Consider the following 19,641-nt stretch of genomic DNA (forward strand, 5'->3'; position numbering starts at 1 on the left):
ATAGATGAAAAATATGCTTTCTTTGCAAACAATCCATGTTCAGTCTCTGGCATGTCCAGAGAAGTTTGGCAAAAGAAAAAAAAATCCTGTCTGACAGCCATTGTCAATTTGGCAGTATAGATCACTATACAACAGCTTCTTCTGCTTATATTGTGCAATTGATGTTATGGTAATAACTGTCCCCCTGAATGATCTGTATGAAACAAGAGTCCTGGGATTTATTAAATAGATAAAGAAAAAAAATATGAGAAAACTTTCCACGGTGAATAGTATTTCCTGGATAGCACTTGTTCTCTTAAGTATAGCTCTATATTGAAAATAAGAACAGTTGAGATGGTTATAGCCAAAATTGGGTAAGCATTGATTTGACTTAACTATGGAAGAAACCTTACACAAATTTCAGGACAAGTGGTTCTCAACTTAGCAATCATTCATTTAGTGACTCTTTGAAGTTACAACAGCATTGAAAAAAGTGACTTATCATCATTTTTCACACAACATAACTGTTGCAGGATCCCTATAGTTACATGATCAAAATGCAGGTGCTTGGCAACTGGCATGTATTTATGACAGTTGTACTGCTCTAGTGTCATGTGCTTACAATTTGTAATCTTCCCAGCCACTTCTGACAAGAGAAACCAGATTTGCTTAATGACCACACGATTTATTTAACAGCTTCAGTGCCACTTAAATGTGGCAAAAAAGCTCACAAAATCAGGTAGAGCTCACTTAACAATTGCCTTACTTAGCAACAGAAATTTGGGGCTCAACTATGGTCTTGAGTACTATCTATATTACAACAGTTAACCACAGCAAAGACATTAGGAACGAGGCAGCCATCCTGGGTTGAGCCAGTTGGATGAAGCCCTGTCTTAAATGTTTGTCTATAAAGCATGTAATCTTCTAGTTCCCTCAGTGTCATTGAATATAACTTCGGCTTAGGCAGTTTAGCACCCGACAGGATTTCTGTGGAGCGGTCAGTTGACCAGTGGGGTGGGAGCGCGTCTGAGCCCTTTTCGCTTAACACATCCTGCAAGTCCCAGTACTCCTGTGGAATTCAAGGGTTGGTCTTCTTTCACACCCGCATTGTAGCCCTACCTCCTGCCTTGGCTTTGGGTCCCCTAAGTCTTTTCCCAGATTTCCTTTCACTTCAGCTCACCAGGTTTGAAGCAGCCGCCTTCCTTAGTTCACATAGGGGTTCCATTTCCATAGCCATGCCAATCCTAGTATCTTTCCATGCCTGGTGGACCAACAAAACTCAAATGTTTCTGTGTGAGCCCCCATTACATTTCTGTCAGCTTGCTGAAAAACGTTGCCACTTCAGCTGTCATCCCCTCTCCCAAATTCCCACACAAAAATGCATACAGGTTTATTGCTGCCCATTTGTCTTCCCTCAAGTCCATCCATCCCCCCCAGTCTTTGGATGACAGGATGCCAGCACAGTACCAAGCCAAATATGGTGGACCTGACGAACAGTTCATTTAGTGTCTGTTCAAAGTTACAATGGCACTGAAAAAAGTGACTTAGGACCCTTTTTCACACTTATGACCTAGCATCCCCATGATTACTGAATATGATTAAAACCCAGACATTTGGTAACCAACAGATTTATGACCGTTGTGGAGTCCCAGGGTCATGTGATCACTTTCTGACAGGCAAAGTCAATGAGGGAGCCAGATTCATTTAATAACTGTGGTACTAACTTAACAACTGCAATAAGTCACTTAACAAATGTTGCAAGAAAGGTGGTAAAATGGGGGTAAAACTCACTTAACAAATGTCTCACTTTGCAACAGAAATTTTGGGTTCAATGGTGGCCTTAAGTCAATTAATCAGAATAGAGCTGAAAGGGCTACCTGTAATCTGTTTGGGCTTTATTTTTCTGCTTTGCTTTTCCAGTGTCTTGTTTGGTTATATTTGATAGCTATTTTAATTAAAATTGATTGTAGCCCAATTTTTCCATCACTTAAGTGATGAATAACATTTTTATTTATTCCTTTGCTCCTTTCCAGATTACAGTCGTAGTGCTTCTCTGCCTCTGCCAGTCCACAAGGAGCAGACTGGCAGTAGTAGCAGTGAGCCTGGCTCTGTCTCTCCAGACTCTGATGTGCAATCTGACATGTTTGAAAAAGCAAAGCGTTCTCTTTCTGAAGTGCAATCAAAGAGTCCCATTTCCCATTTATTAAGGTAGAATTTACTATGGTGAAATTACTTGTCTAGTCATGGATGGTACGTGAGGAGGGTGGCAGTTTTATGTCAGTGGTATAGCATAAGCTTTGTTGTTAAGCAGTAGTTTGGCATGTTAAGCAATAGTTTGGTGGCAATCTAGTCCAGCCATTCGAAGTGATTCGAATGTGCCACACATAAGAAAGTGTGCATACACACAAGATTTAATTCCTTATCTTTGATGTCAATGTGGAGCAGCTTTGTATCAACTCAAACACTGCAATTGAATAAGTTGTGCATCTCTTACTTTATTGTCCACTTTATGGCATTGGTACTCAAGGCTTTTATATCACTTGTACAGGCTAGTCTGAAACTAGAAATATTTATTTTTACTTGCTGACATCTGAATCTCCAGGAAGATGGGCAATTTTATTTAATTCCAATTGTTGTCAGGAAGTTTGCATCCTGATCTTTATGCCAGTTGGGAGTTTGCTGATGTTCTGGAAAATAGTCTAATGATATAGTCAATATTATCACCAGTCTCCTTTTGTTACTTATCTTTTTACTATATTTTATTGAATCAATAAAATAAGTTACTTAACTGTTAGGATATATTTTATTCATAAATTTATGTGGTCTTTTATACTTTTCTGTGAATGTTGTCATTTCTCACATAGTGTTCCTGATGACAGCTCAATTCCAAATGAGCGAAATTCCTCTCCTTTCCTTGATGAAAAAGATTCTGGTCTTTTCTTACTGAGGAAGGACAGTGAACATCGTGAAATTCTTAATAAAATACTTAAGGAAGAGCAGAATCAAGTAGCTTCTAATCTACAAGTTTGTATAGCACAGGTAATAACAAACCTTGCTAATTTGCAAAAAGCTAATACTATGGTAAAATAATTGCTTTATATGAGAATTTTAAAACACAGTACTTTATAAGGTAGGATTTGTCGATATAACAATATGAAAGTCAACAGAAAATGATACATTTTTTTTTAATTTTTGGCCATGGTTGTCCTAGACTTTCTTTTCTTTTTTTTCTTTTCTTTCTTTTCTTTTCTTTTCTTTTCTTTCTTTTCTTTCTTTCTTTTCTTTTCTTTCCTTTCCTTTCCTTTCCTTTCCTTCCTTTCCTTCCTTCCTTCCTTCCTTCCTTCCTTCCTTCCTTCCTTCCTTCCTTCCTTCCTTCCTTCCTTCCTTCCTTCCTTCCTTCCTTTCTTTCTTTCTTTCTTTCTTTCTTTCTTTCTTGTTTTCCTTCCTCCCCCTGGACTAAATCAGCAATCAGTTCCCACAGGATGACATAAAAACATTTCCACTAAATTTCATGCTTGGTCCTTCTCTGGCTTTTAGGATCATTTTATATGTGTACATAAAATTGCTTTATATTCTTCATACTTTCCTAAATAAATAAACATTATTAAATGGAAATTTTCATAGAGGGAGTCATAAAAAGTGATATAGTTCAGAAATAACAAGTTTATTTTTCCTTCTACTTCTTTTCCAATCTTGGGAGTCCAAATATAAAACGCAGCACCTAGCTGCACCTTCATTTTTAAAAGATTTTTGGTCTAGCTTTATTATTTTCTAAAGAATAACACAGTGAACATACATAATACAGGTAGTCCTCAACTTATAAAAGTTCCTTTAAATTTACAACAGCACTGAAAAAAGTGAGCTCACACGATCATTGCAACATCCCGGTGGGCACATGATCAAAATTCAGATGCTTGGTGACTGACTCATATTTATGACAGTTGCAGTCTCCTGGGGTCACGTGATCCCCTTTTGCAATCGTCTGATAAGCAATATCAATGGGAAAACCAGATTCACTTATCAACCATGCTACTAATTTAACAATTGCAATGATTCACTTAACAACTGTGGCAAGAACAATTGTAAAATGAGGCAAAATTCACTTCACAAATGTCTTACTTAGCAACAGAAATGTTGGCCTCAATTGTGGTCGAAAGTTGAGGATTACCTGTACGCCTTTCTCTTCCTGTTTTTCCCACAACAAAACCCTGTGAAGTAGCTTCAGCTGAGAGTGAAACTGATCCAGTCACCCAGCTGGCTTTCATGGCTAAGACAGATTAGAACTCACAGTCTCTTGCTTTCTAACACCTTAACCATTACATCAAACTAGCTGTTACTGCTCTTCCATTCCTAATTACTCCTATACAACTATATAAGAAATGAAAATAAATGAAACTGGTAGCTTTCAGTTATACTATCAATATTCAGTTTGACAAACCAGTTACTAAGCCTCTTTTCAATTAATGTATTGATTCAGTCATGTGATTTAGGGTAATTATGGGTTGGAGTTACAATAGTTATTTCTTGAACTCATCATTTCTGGCTTTTTAAAAAATTATTTTGCATGTTCATATTTTTCAGAGTTCTGAAGAGCTGCGTCTTTCAGTTGCTCACATTAAGCAGATAATTGGGATTTTAAGAGATTTCATACACACTCCTGAACACAGAATTATGGCATCAACTATATCAAAGTTGAAAATGGAACTGGATTTTGACAATGCTTCAATCAATCAGATTCAATTAGTATTGTTTGGATTTCAAGATGCAGTATGTTCGAACCTAGCTTAATATTGGAATACAGGGAAGGGCAAAGTTTTGTTGTTGCAAACATTCATGTATTCTTAAGCACTTTAGCATAGCTGGTAAATATTCACCAGTATGAGCAAATGAATACATCTCTCATGACCTAAAATTCAAGAAAGTTACAGCAAAAACATATCATTCTGAAGTAAGATCAGAAGACAAACTGGCCTGACAACTCATATAGATATAAAAATTTCATTACAGATGATGATTAAAGGCACATACATAGAAAATTTTCTGGAACATTTTTATTTATTTATAAAATTGCTGTAAATGAATTCCACTTTCTACTCTATGCAGATACTTGTAAAATACATTGTGTATAGAACTTTAAATAAGCAAATATCCCAGACACTTTTGCATAACCAGTATAGATACATTATTTCATCTGTGGCTTTTTGCTTTGCCTGGATTGGTGATATAGTTGCAGATAATAAAAATAAAACATTGAAGTGACTAAGCAAATACATGTTCTGAACACTACAAACTTTGAGTTTTCTTTAAAAACAGTGATTATAATTTTATTCGGATATTAAACAGTCATTCTGTCAATCTATCCAGTTTTTACCATGAAAAGTAAGCTTTCCCTAAGCTAGAAGTCTTCAAATGATAATGTTGTCTGAACATTCTGAATTCTACCTGTGTTTCCCCGAAAATAAGACCTTGTCTTTCTTTTTGACACCATAAAAGGTACCAGGTCTTATTTTGAAGGGGGAATGTTGCCCACTGACTCACCTCACTTGTTTGTGTTGCCCCAGCCTCCTTTTTGCTGTCAGAGGCCTTCAGGAACTTCTTTGGCTTTGGATAGTTGCAGCCAGGCCTAGCACACCTCGGCCCATTTCTTCTGTAGCCAGCAAGGCTTTCTGAAGGCCTCTGTAGCTGATAACAGAGCTCCAGATCTGGAGCTCTGTTATTGGCTAGAGAGACCATCAGGAAAGCCTTGCTGGCTGCAGAAGAAATGGGCCGAGGTGTGTGAAGCCAGGCTGCAACTATCCAAAAGTAAGTAGTAGGACAGCTCCACCCCCATCTCCACCATAACTTAATTTTTACCCATATACTCTGGAGTGGGCAGGCCTTAATTAGGGCTTATTTTGGGTAGGGCTTATATTGAGTGCATGTGTAAAAATCAAGCTAAGACTTACTTTCTGAGTAGGTCGCATTTTGGGGGAAACACAGTAGTATCAAAACATTTAATTAGCACCAACTTAAGACAGTCTGATAGTAGATAACCACCAGTAATGTTCTTCAAATAGAAACAGCTGCCTTTTCCCAATAAATATAAAGATTGAAGTTCTCCATATTTACTGAACCTTTTTATATTATAACTCAATTGCTTATAGGAGCTATTAAGTTTCTTTATTGTAATGCTGCAGTTACCTGATTAGTAAGTTTAATCAATAACAATTGGTTTGCCTCTTTCTAACAGGTGAACAAAGTATTAAGGAATCATGTCATCAAACCTCATTGGATGTTTGCGATGGATAATATAATACGGCGTGCAGTTCAAGCAGCCATCACTATTCTTATTCCTGGTAAGTGAAATGACACAGTTAAATATGCTGTGCCTAACCCTCTTAGTATGACATACTACAGAATGAGACACACCCAATATAACTTAAAAGAACCACTAACGTCATTTATGAAATTAATACAAAACCTGAAGGCTCCTGTCACACATAATGTACTTTGGGGTTACTTGCAGTATCAATTTATATCTGAAACCCTATAGATCAGGGATGTCAAACTCGCGTCATCATGCAATAATCACGTGATGTATCGGGACTTTTTTCCCCTTCACTAAACCAGGTGGGGCGGGGCCAGTACATGATGCATCTGGCCCACAGGCCACAAGTTTGACACAGTTGCCATAGATCAATATCTGAAAGTGGTATCTAAGTGACAGTACTTAGATTTTTAAAAAGTTACATTTCAGTTTTACTGGCAAACTGATAAAATTGTGGGCTACATCATACTTTAAATTTATAGAGGTTGATAGTCTATACCCAGAGTGTTCATCAGTAATGGTCTTGCAGTGGCATTAGATTTTTGTCCTGTACTATAAGATCTGTATACAAATCTTGGTCATAGATTATCATCAGATTTTTTTTGAGAATGACAAATGAAGTAGAAATATTTGTACACATAGGATGTAGAGCTTGGTCAGAAAACACATACACCATCCTTATTGATGATATGATTCTTCCTAAAATCTCAAATAAGAAAACCTAGGAAGGAAACAAAAGGACTAGAACACATCCCCTCCAGCAACCAACACTCCAATAAGCAGGCACCAGACAAATGGACAAAAGACAATAATTGAGGGACTATCAAGGAGGAAGCCACCTACCCATCAAAATAGGCAGAGGGTCAGACTGTCCCAGTCTGATCTCCTTGGGAAATAAAACTCTCGACTCCATTTGGTTGAAGTGAAAAGATACTTTCACTAAGAGATGCTGAATACAGTAAAGTCAAGTGGAATCTAAAATTCCCATGTCCCAATTCAAAACTAAACCCATGATTTCCTTTAGCCGTCTCCCCATAGTCTGTCCATATGTAGCCAATCTGTCACTGCCAAGATAATTTAGGAAACACTGAGGTGTTTGGACTGGTGAAATTCCACTCTCAGGGTAAACAGTCTTGAAGATGTCAATGTGAACTGGATTACAAAATTCTCTTTCTTTTTCAGCTGTCAATTCTCTCCTTCCAATTTCCCATCATAAAGGTATACATCTTTATTGCCCATTTATTCCCCCCTCTTTTCCCCAATTGATGACAGAACATCGGAAGTCACCAAACTGAAGCTGATGAATCGGACATGTTGCTCTCCTTGACAAGGACACCAGTCCTTTCAAAACAAATGGAAAGACACAACACACAGAGAGGGGTATCTACAAGGTAGATGTGCAGTTAGAGTAGGGAACTATTTTGATTAATCTGGATATTGATTATGGAAGCATTTAAGGAATTTGGCCACTTTAATGTGCTTAAGATCCATCCATTCAGTCTTGGAGGGACTTTCAGTCTTTCTATGAAACTAAATATTGGAGTTTTCCTCTGTGTTTGTGAGAATCTACAATATCCTTAACTTTAAAATGTTGTTCCCCCTCAATCATGACAGGTTTGGGTGGTGGAGGTGGCCTGGGACGCAGAGCTGATTGAGTTTCTGATTTTAATAATTACAATGCAAAATCCAGTTAATGCGCCTAAGAGATTTCCACAGTTTGAGTTCTACTGTGACCAGGTTGATTATTCTTTTGATGGGGAACATACTAATGGTCCCAGTTTTTTGGAAGGTTGCAGGGACTGCAGGTATTTTATGGAGAGGTAGACCTGATCTCCTATTTTGAAGTCTTTGGACATTGTCCAGTTTTTGTCTATGTTTTTTATCAGTCTCTCTTGCCTCCTCCAATTATTTTTTAACAAACTGATCAGGAATTCTGTAATTGGTCAACCCAGTAATGAAATGGGAGGAGTGATCAGGGCAGTTCAGGCATGGGCACAAAGTCCTGCTCTATACCTATGTTAAAAGGAATAAACATTTGCTGTTATGTATGGAGTTATTATAAGCCACTTCAGCAAAACGGAGGAGGTCAGTCCATTTGTCCCACTGGTAGTTTACATTACATCTTATATATTGTTCTAGCACCCCATTTGTACGTTCACCACACCCATTTGTTTCAGGATGATGACTGAAACTAAGTCCTTGGGACATCCTGACAAATTTTAGAAACTCTTGCCAGAATTTGGAAGTAAATTGCACCCCACGGTTGGAAATTATTCTTTGAGGAGCACCATGCAGCCTATAGATCTTGTGGATGAACAACTTAGCCAAGGTTTGGAATGAATTTTCAGTAGGGTACAAAATGCACTTGTTGGAGAACAAATCAGTGATCACCCAGATTACAGTATTTCCCAAGCTTTCTGGTAGTTCTATTATAACATCCATACAAATTTCCTTCCAGGGGGCATTAGGTTCTGCCAATGACTAAAGGAGTCCTGGTGTTTTCCCCTGCCAGCACTTGGCTGAAGCGTAGATTAGGAAAGAGTCACACAACTCTGAATATCTTTTTTAAGCGACAGCCACCAAAACTAGGGTAATTAAGTGTAATATTTTTACAAAGCCAAAATGTCTGGTAGTTTGGTGGTTCTTTTCCAGGATTAGCAATCTTTGGCTTTCAGGAATGTACACCTTGTGCCAACTGTCCCATTTGGCACATTCCCCACATTCGCGCCCAGTGGGTTTTTGATCCCTGATACAGGGCATCTCTCAGCTACTCCCTTGAGCTTGCTGGCTGCTCTGGCTTTTCAGCCCTCTATTTAAGGCATGCACTCACCAGCTGCATCCCTGGCCTGGCTTGCAATGCTGCCAGGGCTCCTTGAGCCAAGGGTTCCCTTGGCTTCTCCTCCTCCAACTCTTTGTCACCAACATCTTGGGATTACTGAGCTCCTGGCGGGGTTCAGGTAGGCACTACTATGAGTACTGACTTAATGTCAGGCATTTCATTTGTCACATTCAAAAAAAGAAATTCCTGGCATGTACAATTACCAAGAGTAAAACTTTATTAAATGATCCACTTAGTTATAGCTCCCCTTTTCCTCCTATGGGCCACCAATAGCCCATCATTCATCAATCCAATCCAGTCATTTTGTTTTGGGAAGACAGTCTGCGCGTTTGAACAGTTCATGAGCTGTGACCTTGAGGTGTCAAGTTTCTCAAGCAACAGCCCACATGCATTCCTCAGCCCTCCCCCCTCCCTAGATATTTACCAACCCCCACACAGTTTCTGTTTGGCAAAATGCAAACTGAAAGCTGGTGCAATGCTGAAGTTGAGTCAGCTTTGACAGCTTGCTTCCACACAGGCTAGATCTTGCATTGTGCATTCATTTTTTGTGAGCTTGGAACCAGTTATCCCCTTCCAATGCTGCCCTCAGGGTCTCTGCTATGTCTTCCCCAATTTGAGGTTTTGCTCTTGCCTGTACGCGGGTGGTGACTGGTGCTACAAGCTAGTGGGACAGAGTAACTTGTCTATTTCCTGCTTAATGCTGTTTTATTTTTTTATTTTTTTTCAAAATTTTATTGGTTTTTAAAAACAAACATAAACAAACAAGACATAAAAACATCAAGCTATCTTCCATAGGTGTGCCGGTTGGTTTAAAAATTGTTTTGTGCTTCCATTTCGTAGTCTTCAATTACAATTACTTTACATATAATCTCATATTGTCAATCAAAAATTAAATACCTTAGTATCATTATTAATCAATCATTTGACTATACTCTTATTCATTCATGTTTTACAAGATAGCCATAATTTACTTAGATCTTATAACAGTTCATATTACCATCCCAAATCTATCCTAAAATAATTTTGTAGATATAATAAGAAAGAAGTACATCTTTGTATATTTATTATTTTCTAAAATCTACATAATTCATTACTGTACTTTATTGTCTAACCATTGATAGAAAAGATCCCAAATTTTATAAAATTATTTATCCTCTTGTTCTCTAATTTCAAATGTCAATCTACTCATTTCAGCACATTCCAATATTTTCTTAATGATTTCCTCCTGTGATGGTATTTTCTCATTTTTCCAGTTTTTAGCAAATACAATCCTAGCCGCTGTTAATACATTTACAATCAGGTATTTCAAGTCTTTACTATATATTTCAGGTAAAATTCCCAATAAAAATATAGCTGGTTTCAAGTCTATAAGTTTTTTTGTCATTTTTTCCAACCACATGTGGATTTTAGTCCAGTATTTTTTAGCATCCGCACAAGTCCACCACATATGGTAATATGAGCCAGGTGTCTGATGACATTTCCAACATTTTTCAGATTTCTTCTTGAACATTCTTGCTATTCTTGTTGGGGGAAAATGCCACCTGTAAAACATTTATACAAATTTTCTTTATATGCTGTTGACATTGTCATTTTATAATTTTGAGACCACAATTTTTGCCATTTCTCTAAATCAATCCCATATCCAAAATTCTTCCCCCAAGCAATCATAGTTTCTTTAACTTGTTCTTCTTCTAGTTTAATTTCTAATAAATATCCATACAATTTTTTGATCACCTTTTCATCAGTACCTGTCAAAATCTTATCTAAATCAGTCAATTTATCATAGAAACCTTCCATTTTAGAATCTTTATCATACCTTGAATGTATTTGCGCATATGAAAACCAATTCATCTTTATACCTTGTTCCTCTAGTTTTTGCATAGATTTAAGTTCACCCTTTTCATTCAATATTTCACCATATCTAACTGTTTGTTCCTTTTTGTATATTATAGGATACGAAAATGCTTCAATAGTCGATAACCAGACTGGAATTTTCAAATAACATTGTCTTTTAATTTTCTCCCAGTTTAACCACAGAGACTCCCGTATATAATGTCTTCTAAAATACCCCTGTGTTTTAGTTCCTTTGTACCATAAAAAAGCATGCCACCCCAACAACAGATCATGTCTTTCTAATGTCAACAATCTAGTATTTCTTAGTGTTATCCATTCCTTAACCCACATCAGATTTGTAGCTTGGTAGTACAACTCCCAATTAGGCAAACCAAATCCTCCTCTAATTCTAGCATCTTGCAAAAGTTTTAACTTTATTATCGCTTTCTTACCTTGCCATATATATTTCAACAAAGTAGTCTCTTCCAAGCCTAATTGGAATTGTTTGAAACAAATATAAAATTCTGGGTAATATATTCATCTTGATTGTTGAAATTCTCCCTATTAGTGACAGTTGTAAGTTTTCCCATTTCGCCAAATCTAGTGCTATCTGCTGTTTAAGTGTAATATAATTATTCTCTTTTAATGTACTACATCTTGCTGTCAAATATATCCCCAAGTACTTGATCTTATTCGTGACCTGGATTTTCAATAGGTCTGCCAGTTCTTCCTTTTGTGTTAATAGAATATACTTTGTCAAAAATCTTTGTCTTATCTTTATTTATTTTCAAACCAGCCACCGTTCCATATGTCTCTATCTTTTCTATCAATTTTGATGCTGTTTCTAAAGGGTCTTCTAAGATGAAAACCAGATCATCCATAAATGCTTGCAGCTTAAATTCTTCCTTTTTGATTTTCATTCCTTTTATATTCCTTTCATCTCTAATATTTTTATTTAACACTTCCAAAATTAACACAAACAACAAAGGTGATAGTGGGCACCCTTGTCTTGTTCCTTTTCTTATATTAATAGAGTCTGTCAGTTCTCCCTCTATCATTACCTTTGCCATTTGCTTATAGTATATAGCTTCTATTGCTTGAATAAATTTTCTAGCAAAACCCATCTGTTCCAACAGTAATAACATGAATTGCCAATTCACATTATCAAATGCCTTCTGTGCATCTAGAAATATCAGAGCCATTTGTTTTTCAGGATGTGCCTCGTAGTATTCCAAGGTGTCCAAGATTACTCTCATATTGTCTTTAATTTGTCTCTTTGGCAGAAATCCATTTTGATCAGGATGGATAAAATTATTTAAATATTTTTTAAGTCTTTCTGCCAATATTGAAGCAAAGATTTTATAATCTGCATTTAGTAGAGAAATGGGTCTATAGTTCTTAATTTGTAATGGGTCGGCCTCCTCTTTTGGAATAAGTGTAATATAGGCTTCTGACCATGATTTAGGTATCTTCTTTAACATAACTTCATTCATAACTTCTAGCAATGGAAGATTCAACGATTCTTGTAATGTTTTATAAAATTCTGCCGGAATTCTGTTTTATTGAGGCATCTTGGAAAGTGCATCAGCTAAGAAATTCCCACTGGGAGGAAGCAGAGTGAATTTAAATCAATTTCTCCTGGAGGTGTACATACAAGTTGCAAACAGTTGCAGGGCACTTTGGCTGTTCCTTTGTAAAAGAACAGCTCCCATGGCCACATCACCAGCATGTGCCTGAATAATAAATAGGGCGTTAGGGTCTGAGTGTTTTAGCACCAGTTCGACAATAAAGAACTGTTTGAGTTCTTCATATGCTGCCTGGCATTCCATTGTCCATTTCAGGGTTTTGCTTGGTTTGGGTTTCCCCTCCCACTTTGTCTTTAGCAAGTTTGTTGTGGGGAGGGCGGACTGGGTGAATGATAGGATAAATTGGCAGTAAAAGTTCACGAATCCCAACAAGCTTGGCAGTTGCTTTCTGGTGTGAGGTGGAGCCACTCTAGCACTGCCTTAACTTTCTCAGGATCCATCTCTATCCCCTTATGGGAGATGTGGTAGCCCAAGTAGTCAATTTTACCTCATTTATCAGCTGCATGAAGACAATGGAGGCCCCTTGTACTCCAAAGAGGAGGATCCTGAATTGAAAACACCCTAAGGGGCAGTTACGAGATTTTCCATTCTTCTCCCTCTTTGATTCAAATTCAGTAATAGGCTTCTTGCAAGTCCAACTTGGTAAAGGTCTTTCCTTTGGCCAAATGGGCTAACATATCTTTCGTTATGGCAATGGATAGACATTTTCCACACACACAGCGTTTAACCCACCATAGTGCATGCTTAGGTACTACATCCTTTTTCTCCCAGATCAGTATCGGGGCAGCCACCCTGGGTTGGGCCGTCGGACAAACCCCCGCTTCAGTTTTTTTGTCTATAAAAGAGCATAGTTCTTCCAGTTCTCCGGGAGTCATGAAATACAATTTCGGTTTGGGTAGTTTAGCTCCCGGCATGATCTCTATGGAGCAGTCCATTGGCTAGTGGGGTGGGAGTTCATCTGAACCCTTCTCGCTAAACACATCCCGTAAGACTTAGTACTCCAGTAGAATTCGGGGATCACCCTTCTTCTGCTCTCGCATGCAGCCCCCACTCCTGGCTCAGCCTTGGGATTCCCTAAGCCTTTCAGCTTCAGACCAACAGAGTTTTTTCCCCTCCTTCAGTTCACATAGGGTTCCATTTCAATTAGCATGGCTAATTCCAAAACCAAATGTCTCTGCATGCTGAAGGTCACAATACAACTCGAGTCACATTTCTATCAGCTCAGTGACAAATGTTTCTGGGATTCTCCTCTATAGAGTCATCTAACTGGCAGAATGCCACTGGCACTTTAAGTGGTCTAAGTCTCATCCCTAGTTTTTCTACCAGGGCAGAGTTGACCAAGCAACTGGTGTACCTCAAGTCCAGAAGGGCTGTTAGGCTAGCTTTTTATCCTGAGGATTGGATGATCAGTTCAATGGGGACTGTCACCAGGGTGACCGGGCCACTTACCGGGGGTCAGCATCCTAGTCAGTGTTGTTCTCCCCTGGACTTCCCACTGGGCTGGACCTCATTCCAGGGTTGTCTCGTATGTTCATGGTGATGGCTTTAGCAGGCTTCTCAGCGGGTCCTGGAGTTGTTCTCTGAGTCGGTCGGTTGGACCTGCACTCAGAGGCCCAGTGCTTTTTGGGAGGGGAGGTTTCTTCTCCAGGAAAGATTTTTGCCACTACCTCCCTGAGCAATGCTTGTTTCAGTGTCTGCTTCAGATGTCTGCTTCCTCAGATAGGACATACCAGCCATGGACGAGGAAGGGTGCCATGGGAGATGCAGGTGTTATAGACCTCATTGGTTAGCCCATCTTTGAAGCAGCCGATCAGGATGTCTCGTGGCCAGTCATGGAACTCCTGGGTGATCTCACCACACTTCTCTGGCCCTGGCTAATAGTTTTGGTGCAGTCCCTGGCTTTGTGGTTAGCAAGGAGGTCCTTGAAGTGTTTACAGAGTGCTTCCATGAAGCAGCTGAAATTCTTTTGTTCTGGGGTGTTGTCATTATGATAACAATACACCTTGCTGAGGCCCCTTCCAGGGCCATGACACATCTCACCTTGCTGCCTTCTGTAGCTATTTCAGGACCCTGTTCCTCCATGTAGGCCCAAACCTGGCCCATGAAGAATCCCAATTGCTGAGGTTCTCCATCAAACTTTATGCCTGGAGAGGTGACTTTTGCAATTCCTTCTCCTTGTTGGCACCAGTCCCACAGGGTGCACACACTGGTCTGCTCCTCCAGGTGCTGGGGCTGTGGAGGCTGCTGCTGCTGAAGATCCAACCCCGTTGTCTGCCATCAGTTGCTGAGGCTGGATGCAGCTGGTCATTTGGCTGGTTGACAAGGGTGAGGGCTTCACGCCTTCAGATTTTTGAAAGCTCCCCCATATAAACTTGATAGCTTGCTCCATCATCCAGTCTGTCTGGCCGACTATTCCTCCCTCCTCCAGCTCCACCCTCTGTTCCTGTTGGTGGCTACTGCAGCTTCTATGGGTAAAATCACCCCTGTGGGTTTCTCTTCTCAGTCCTCCTTCCTCCTGGTGCCAAGGGATACCTGGGTCTCAGTGGATTGCGGCACTCTCTATGTCTCTTGTTCGTTTGGAGAGATCTAGCCTGGGTGGGAGCCTGGATGAAGCCTCCCCCCAGAACTCAGTCTCCTCCTTGTTGCTCCCTTGAGCCAACATAGCATGCATGGTCCCATAGTAGAGTTGGTGTCCTCTCTGGGTTGACCAAAATTGCAGATTCAGCTTATATGTCAGACCTGCCCCAGCCTGATCTTCTAAGGAAGTAAAACACTATATTACATTTAGTTGATATTACTAAGAGATGCTGAATACAGTAAAGTCAAGCGGAATCTAAAATTCCTCTGTGCCAATACAGAACTAAACCCCCGATTCCCTTTAGCCCTCCCTACATAGTCTATCCATATGTAGCCAATTCGGCACTGCTCAGATGTTTTGGGAAATGATGATGTGTTTGGACTAGTAAAATTCCATTCTCAGGGTAAATGGCCTTGATGCCAGTGGACCAACACAAATCAGATTCCAAAGTGCTCTTTTTCCTCATCTGTCAATTTCCCCTCCCAATTTCCCATCATAAAGGTATACATTTTTATTGCCCATTTGCTCCCTCCCTCTCCTCCCTGATTAATGGCAGAATGCTGGCAAGACACCAAGCTGAAGCAGGCAGCAAAATTCACACTTAGTTGACAGTAGTAATGTTATCTAGGTGGGTAAACATCTGCAAGCAAAAACCAAGCTCAGAGATAATTTCCATCAAATGCTGTGTTGAATATATTTTCTCCTAAAGATTGCATACAATTATGAAATCATATTTATTCCAAGAATGCTAAATATTTTTAAATGGCTATCATTTAGAAATGGAGATTTTAATTTTATAGATTACAAGAAGTAAGAAATAGTACAATTCTGCTTTATACACAGAGCTTCGAACTCATTTTGAACCAGCATCAGAAACTGAAGTAGATAAAGAGGAAGATGAAATTGAGGAAGATTACCAGCAAGCTGAACAAGGTAGACCAGAGGAATCAGTTACTGCTGGAGGGTACACGCTTACTTCTTCACAGTCCCCAGACACTGAACAGAAACTTAGCTTGCAGTTAAATAAATTAAAGCAGCAAACAAACAGGTAAAGAGCTCTGGACAATATTTGCATTAAAACATTCAAACTTATATTTTAGTCATTTTAATGATAATCTATATCAGGGGTGTCAAACTTGATTTCATTGTGGGCAGCACCAGAGTTGTTTGATCTTGGAGGGCTGGGATGGGTGTGGCTGGGGTAGGCCTGGCCGGGGTGGGCATTTGACACAGGCTCAAGTTTTACATTTTCCCTTTGCATTCAAAACAGCTATTTCAGATAAAGGCAGATTTATTTTCTGGCACAAATAGTCTCAATTCCATAATGTAGACATTAAAAGACATGTAGAATTCCCAGCTGCTATGGGGCCTTGACTCTGATATAAGAGCAGATCTGAATATGTGTATAATATTGTCATAACAGAGATGCTCAAAAGCCTAATGTGAGTTAAGACAAACAACATCCAGGGTATTATATTTCAACTAGGTTGAATTATAAATTAACATTTTCTTCTTCTTCTTCTTTTTCTTCAGCGTTTGTCTCGCGCTCGGGCGAGGTCCGCTAATGTCCTTGAGTAAATTAACATTTAGAACCTTAAAATACTTTTAAACAAAACAGTTCATTACTCTTTAATTCATCCATATCTCCTTGTTTGTCTTCTTTATGTATTAATCTGTCTGCCTTATTTCTGGCATTTCTCCATCGACAAATAACAAAATTGTATACTCTTCGTTACTACTTGGGCAATATCAGCTCAAGTTTCCTTTTCCCTGTTGAATCTGTTCTTTGAAATATTAACTAACTCTATGTAGAATATTTTAGGTGACCCTCCCATTTTTAATGTAATAGAGTTCTTTGAAAACATTAATATTTTATTCCAGATATCCATTGTAAAGAAGAACATTGTACAATGCAACAAAATCATCACAATATATTGCTAAATGTCTAGGATAAGGTTTCTGCTTAAGAGATGTAATACAGAAACAGTCAGGCTTTGTGAAGATATAACATTTTCCATTATCTGCTTTGTGTTTTTTGTCTTCACACTGCAGGTAGTTGTGACTTTAAATTCAGATACTTGAAGTTTTCCATTTTGGGCTGTATTCTTATTTTTTTTTAAAGGTTAGCTTTAATTTATCTTATTCATCAAAATAAGACTCGTCACAACCAGTGTTTCTGACTAATTCTTGTTCAGAATTTAAAGTATTAAATTGATACTTGAAAATTGAAAACTGATTCCTGTTAACCCAACATAAAAATATACAAAGAAATTATACTGGTGTAATATAGACTTCTTCATTCTCCACCTGAATATGTAAATTATTGTTCAGGAATCAGGTTTAGATCATGCTTTATCACATCAATGAAACACTCCTGCCCTCCACTATTTTTTGTAATAGAATAGTCAAAGGACACTTCTACTTCAGATCTCACCCAGGAAACCAGTGTTAAATGACACCCATCATTGAAATTTTCTCAGTGGAGTTTGGGATGTCAATCAACTCATCATTTCAGTAGGTGGGGGATTCTACCCACACATAGGCATAGCAGCCAGCCACATATAATTTTGCAGTTCTAAAAATGGTAATAGATGAAATAGTCACAGCAAAGACAGCAGAGTCTTGTGGCAGTTTAAAGATATGTGTATTATTACATATATTATCTTTTTAGGATCAGTAAAGATTCTCAGCCATTAATCAAGACCTTTCCCTAAAGACTTGAAAATACCCTTGGGCTTAGTCACTTTCTTGGAGCCTTAATAGTCCAGTGGGACTATTAATAATTCCCCTTAATAAGTCCCCTTAATAATTCCCCTGTGAGATTTTTTTTTGCATATTTTTGTATGAACAGGAGTTGGTGTGAAGCTATTACAAAGATAAATGAACAGATACCCTGGGTTCATGTTAGTATAAAAAGAAAACATTATGATTATTGAGATCTGTATTGGTAACCTCTAATTATCTGGATGCAAAGGAATGGTACTCAACATATGAGTAGATCTATCCACAAAATAAATTCACAGCCTCCTGCAACTCTCTGCCAGCCCAAAACGGTCTTCGGGCAGCCGCTTTTGGCCTCCTGAAGCACTCTGCCAGCCCAAAATGAACCGCACGCGGTCCCAAGGCCCATTTTTGGCCTTCACAGCCTCCTGCAGCACTGCTGACCCAAAACGGGCCATGTGCATCCCCCCGCATCCCGTTTTTGGCTTCCATGGCCTCCTGCAGCACTCTACCGGCTCAAAATGGGCTGCACGTGGCCCTGCCACAGCCCATTTTGGATGGCAGAGACACTACAGGCTGGTCTTTTGATATTTCCAGGCCGGCCCCACAGACCAGATCTAAGCACCCCATGGACCAGATCTGGTCTGCGGGCCTAGAGTTTGACACGCCTGATCTACATATTGCATAAATTTCTTCAGCAATAAAAGCTCAACCAATTAAAGGCTATAAAATCTGCATTTTTTATTTATCTTGCAAGGACAATTACTTTCTCTGCTGGTAGTCCAATAGAGAGGAAGACAAAAGGGATGTCCGCACTCATTTCTGGGTCACCAAAGTTAGTATACAGTCCAACAGAGAACCTAGAAGAAACTATTTTTATATATAGTGCCTCATTTTTACAAATAACTCAAGAAAGTGAACATATCTAACACACCTTTCTCTGGTTCTTATCCCAATAACAGCCCTGTGAGGTGGCTTGGGCTAAGAGAATAATTAGCCCATTAATTAGTCCTCAAAAGAAAGATGTTTTCTGCTCCAGAAAATCAAAATACATTTGCATAAGACACTATAATATTATTACATTTCAGATTTAGGATTGAGCAAATTTAGAAAATATACCACAACAGTAGCTTCCATATACACACCTAGTTTTAAATACCAGTATATGAACAGTTTATTAATTTCATACCAGACTCCTTTGCATGTTAAAAGTGGGTTTCTGTACAATTAATTGGTGGCCTGAATGCATAACTTATCTGTAGTTCATTTGGTTGAAAGTAATAATTTGGCAAAATGATATTCATGTGTATGGAAAAAGGAAAAATATTGTTTAACAATAAACATTTTAAACTAGGTTGTCCAGGTGAATAAATAGTTTTTAAATTAGATTGTGTTTTATGTCAGTACAATTTTTCATGTAATAGGTTACTGGAAAACCTAATACAGAGGGAAAGGGAATACCAGACACTCCTTCAGCAAGCATTACAGCAAAAAAATCAAGATTTGCAACTTCTTCAGCTCCAGTTAAAAACTACTGGTAAGTGGGCAAATGAAACTTTCTACATTCATTTAAATGGAGTTAACAGGCTATATAAAGCAATACCTATTAGTATCTAAGGCCTATTCTAGAAACAAACATTTGAACAATATGTTTAGTTAATATACTTTGAATTGTTGCAGAAATTCAACCATCGTCATCTGCTCTTCAGCACAATGTTGATGAAGAACTTATCCAGTGGTTAAAACAACAAAGAGCTGATTCAGATGCAATTGATAGGGTAAGACTAAATAGCCAAGA

General features: G+C 38.5%; 1 protein-coding gene across 9 annotated transcripts in view; it reads left to right on the forward strand.

Moving 5' to 3' along the window:
- Window positions 1-19,641, forward strand: part of MAP3K15 (mitogen-activated protein kinase kinase kinase 15) — an 87,136-nt gene that overhangs the window by 66,583 nt on the left and 912 nt on the right. For 7 of the 9 annotated variants that reach the window (XM_087938231.1, XM_026714180.2, XM_087938230.1 and 4 more), the window contains 7 exons: window positions 2,013-2,187; window positions 2,844-3,018; window positions 4,561-4,746; window positions 6,209-6,314; window positions 15,966-16,170; window positions 19,268-19,380; window positions 19,524-19,621. In XM_087938231.1, coding sequence (XP_087794357.1) covers window positions 2,013-2,187; window positions 2,844-3,018; window positions 4,561-4,746; window positions 6,209-6,314; window positions 15,966-16,170; window positions 19,268-19,380; window positions 19,524-19,621 — 1,058 coding nt within the window. Of the gene's footprint in view, window positions 1-2,012; window positions 2,188-2,843; window positions 3,019-4,560; window positions 4,747-6,208; window positions 6,315-7,468; window positions 7,723-15,965; window positions 16,171-19,267; window positions 19,381-19,523; window positions 19,622-19,641 lie in introns of those variants that run through there. The other 2 variants (XR_015744531.1, XM_087938234.1) reach the window with 2 other exon arrangements.

Source organism: Pseudonaja textilis, chromosome 8 (assembly GCF_049901715.1).
Source record: "Pseudonaja textilis isolate UNSWEBS1 chromosome 8, rPseTex1.2, whole genome shotgun sequence".
NCBI lineage: Eukaryota > Metazoa > Chordata > Lepidosauria > Squamata > Elapidae > Pseudonaja > Pseudonaja textilis.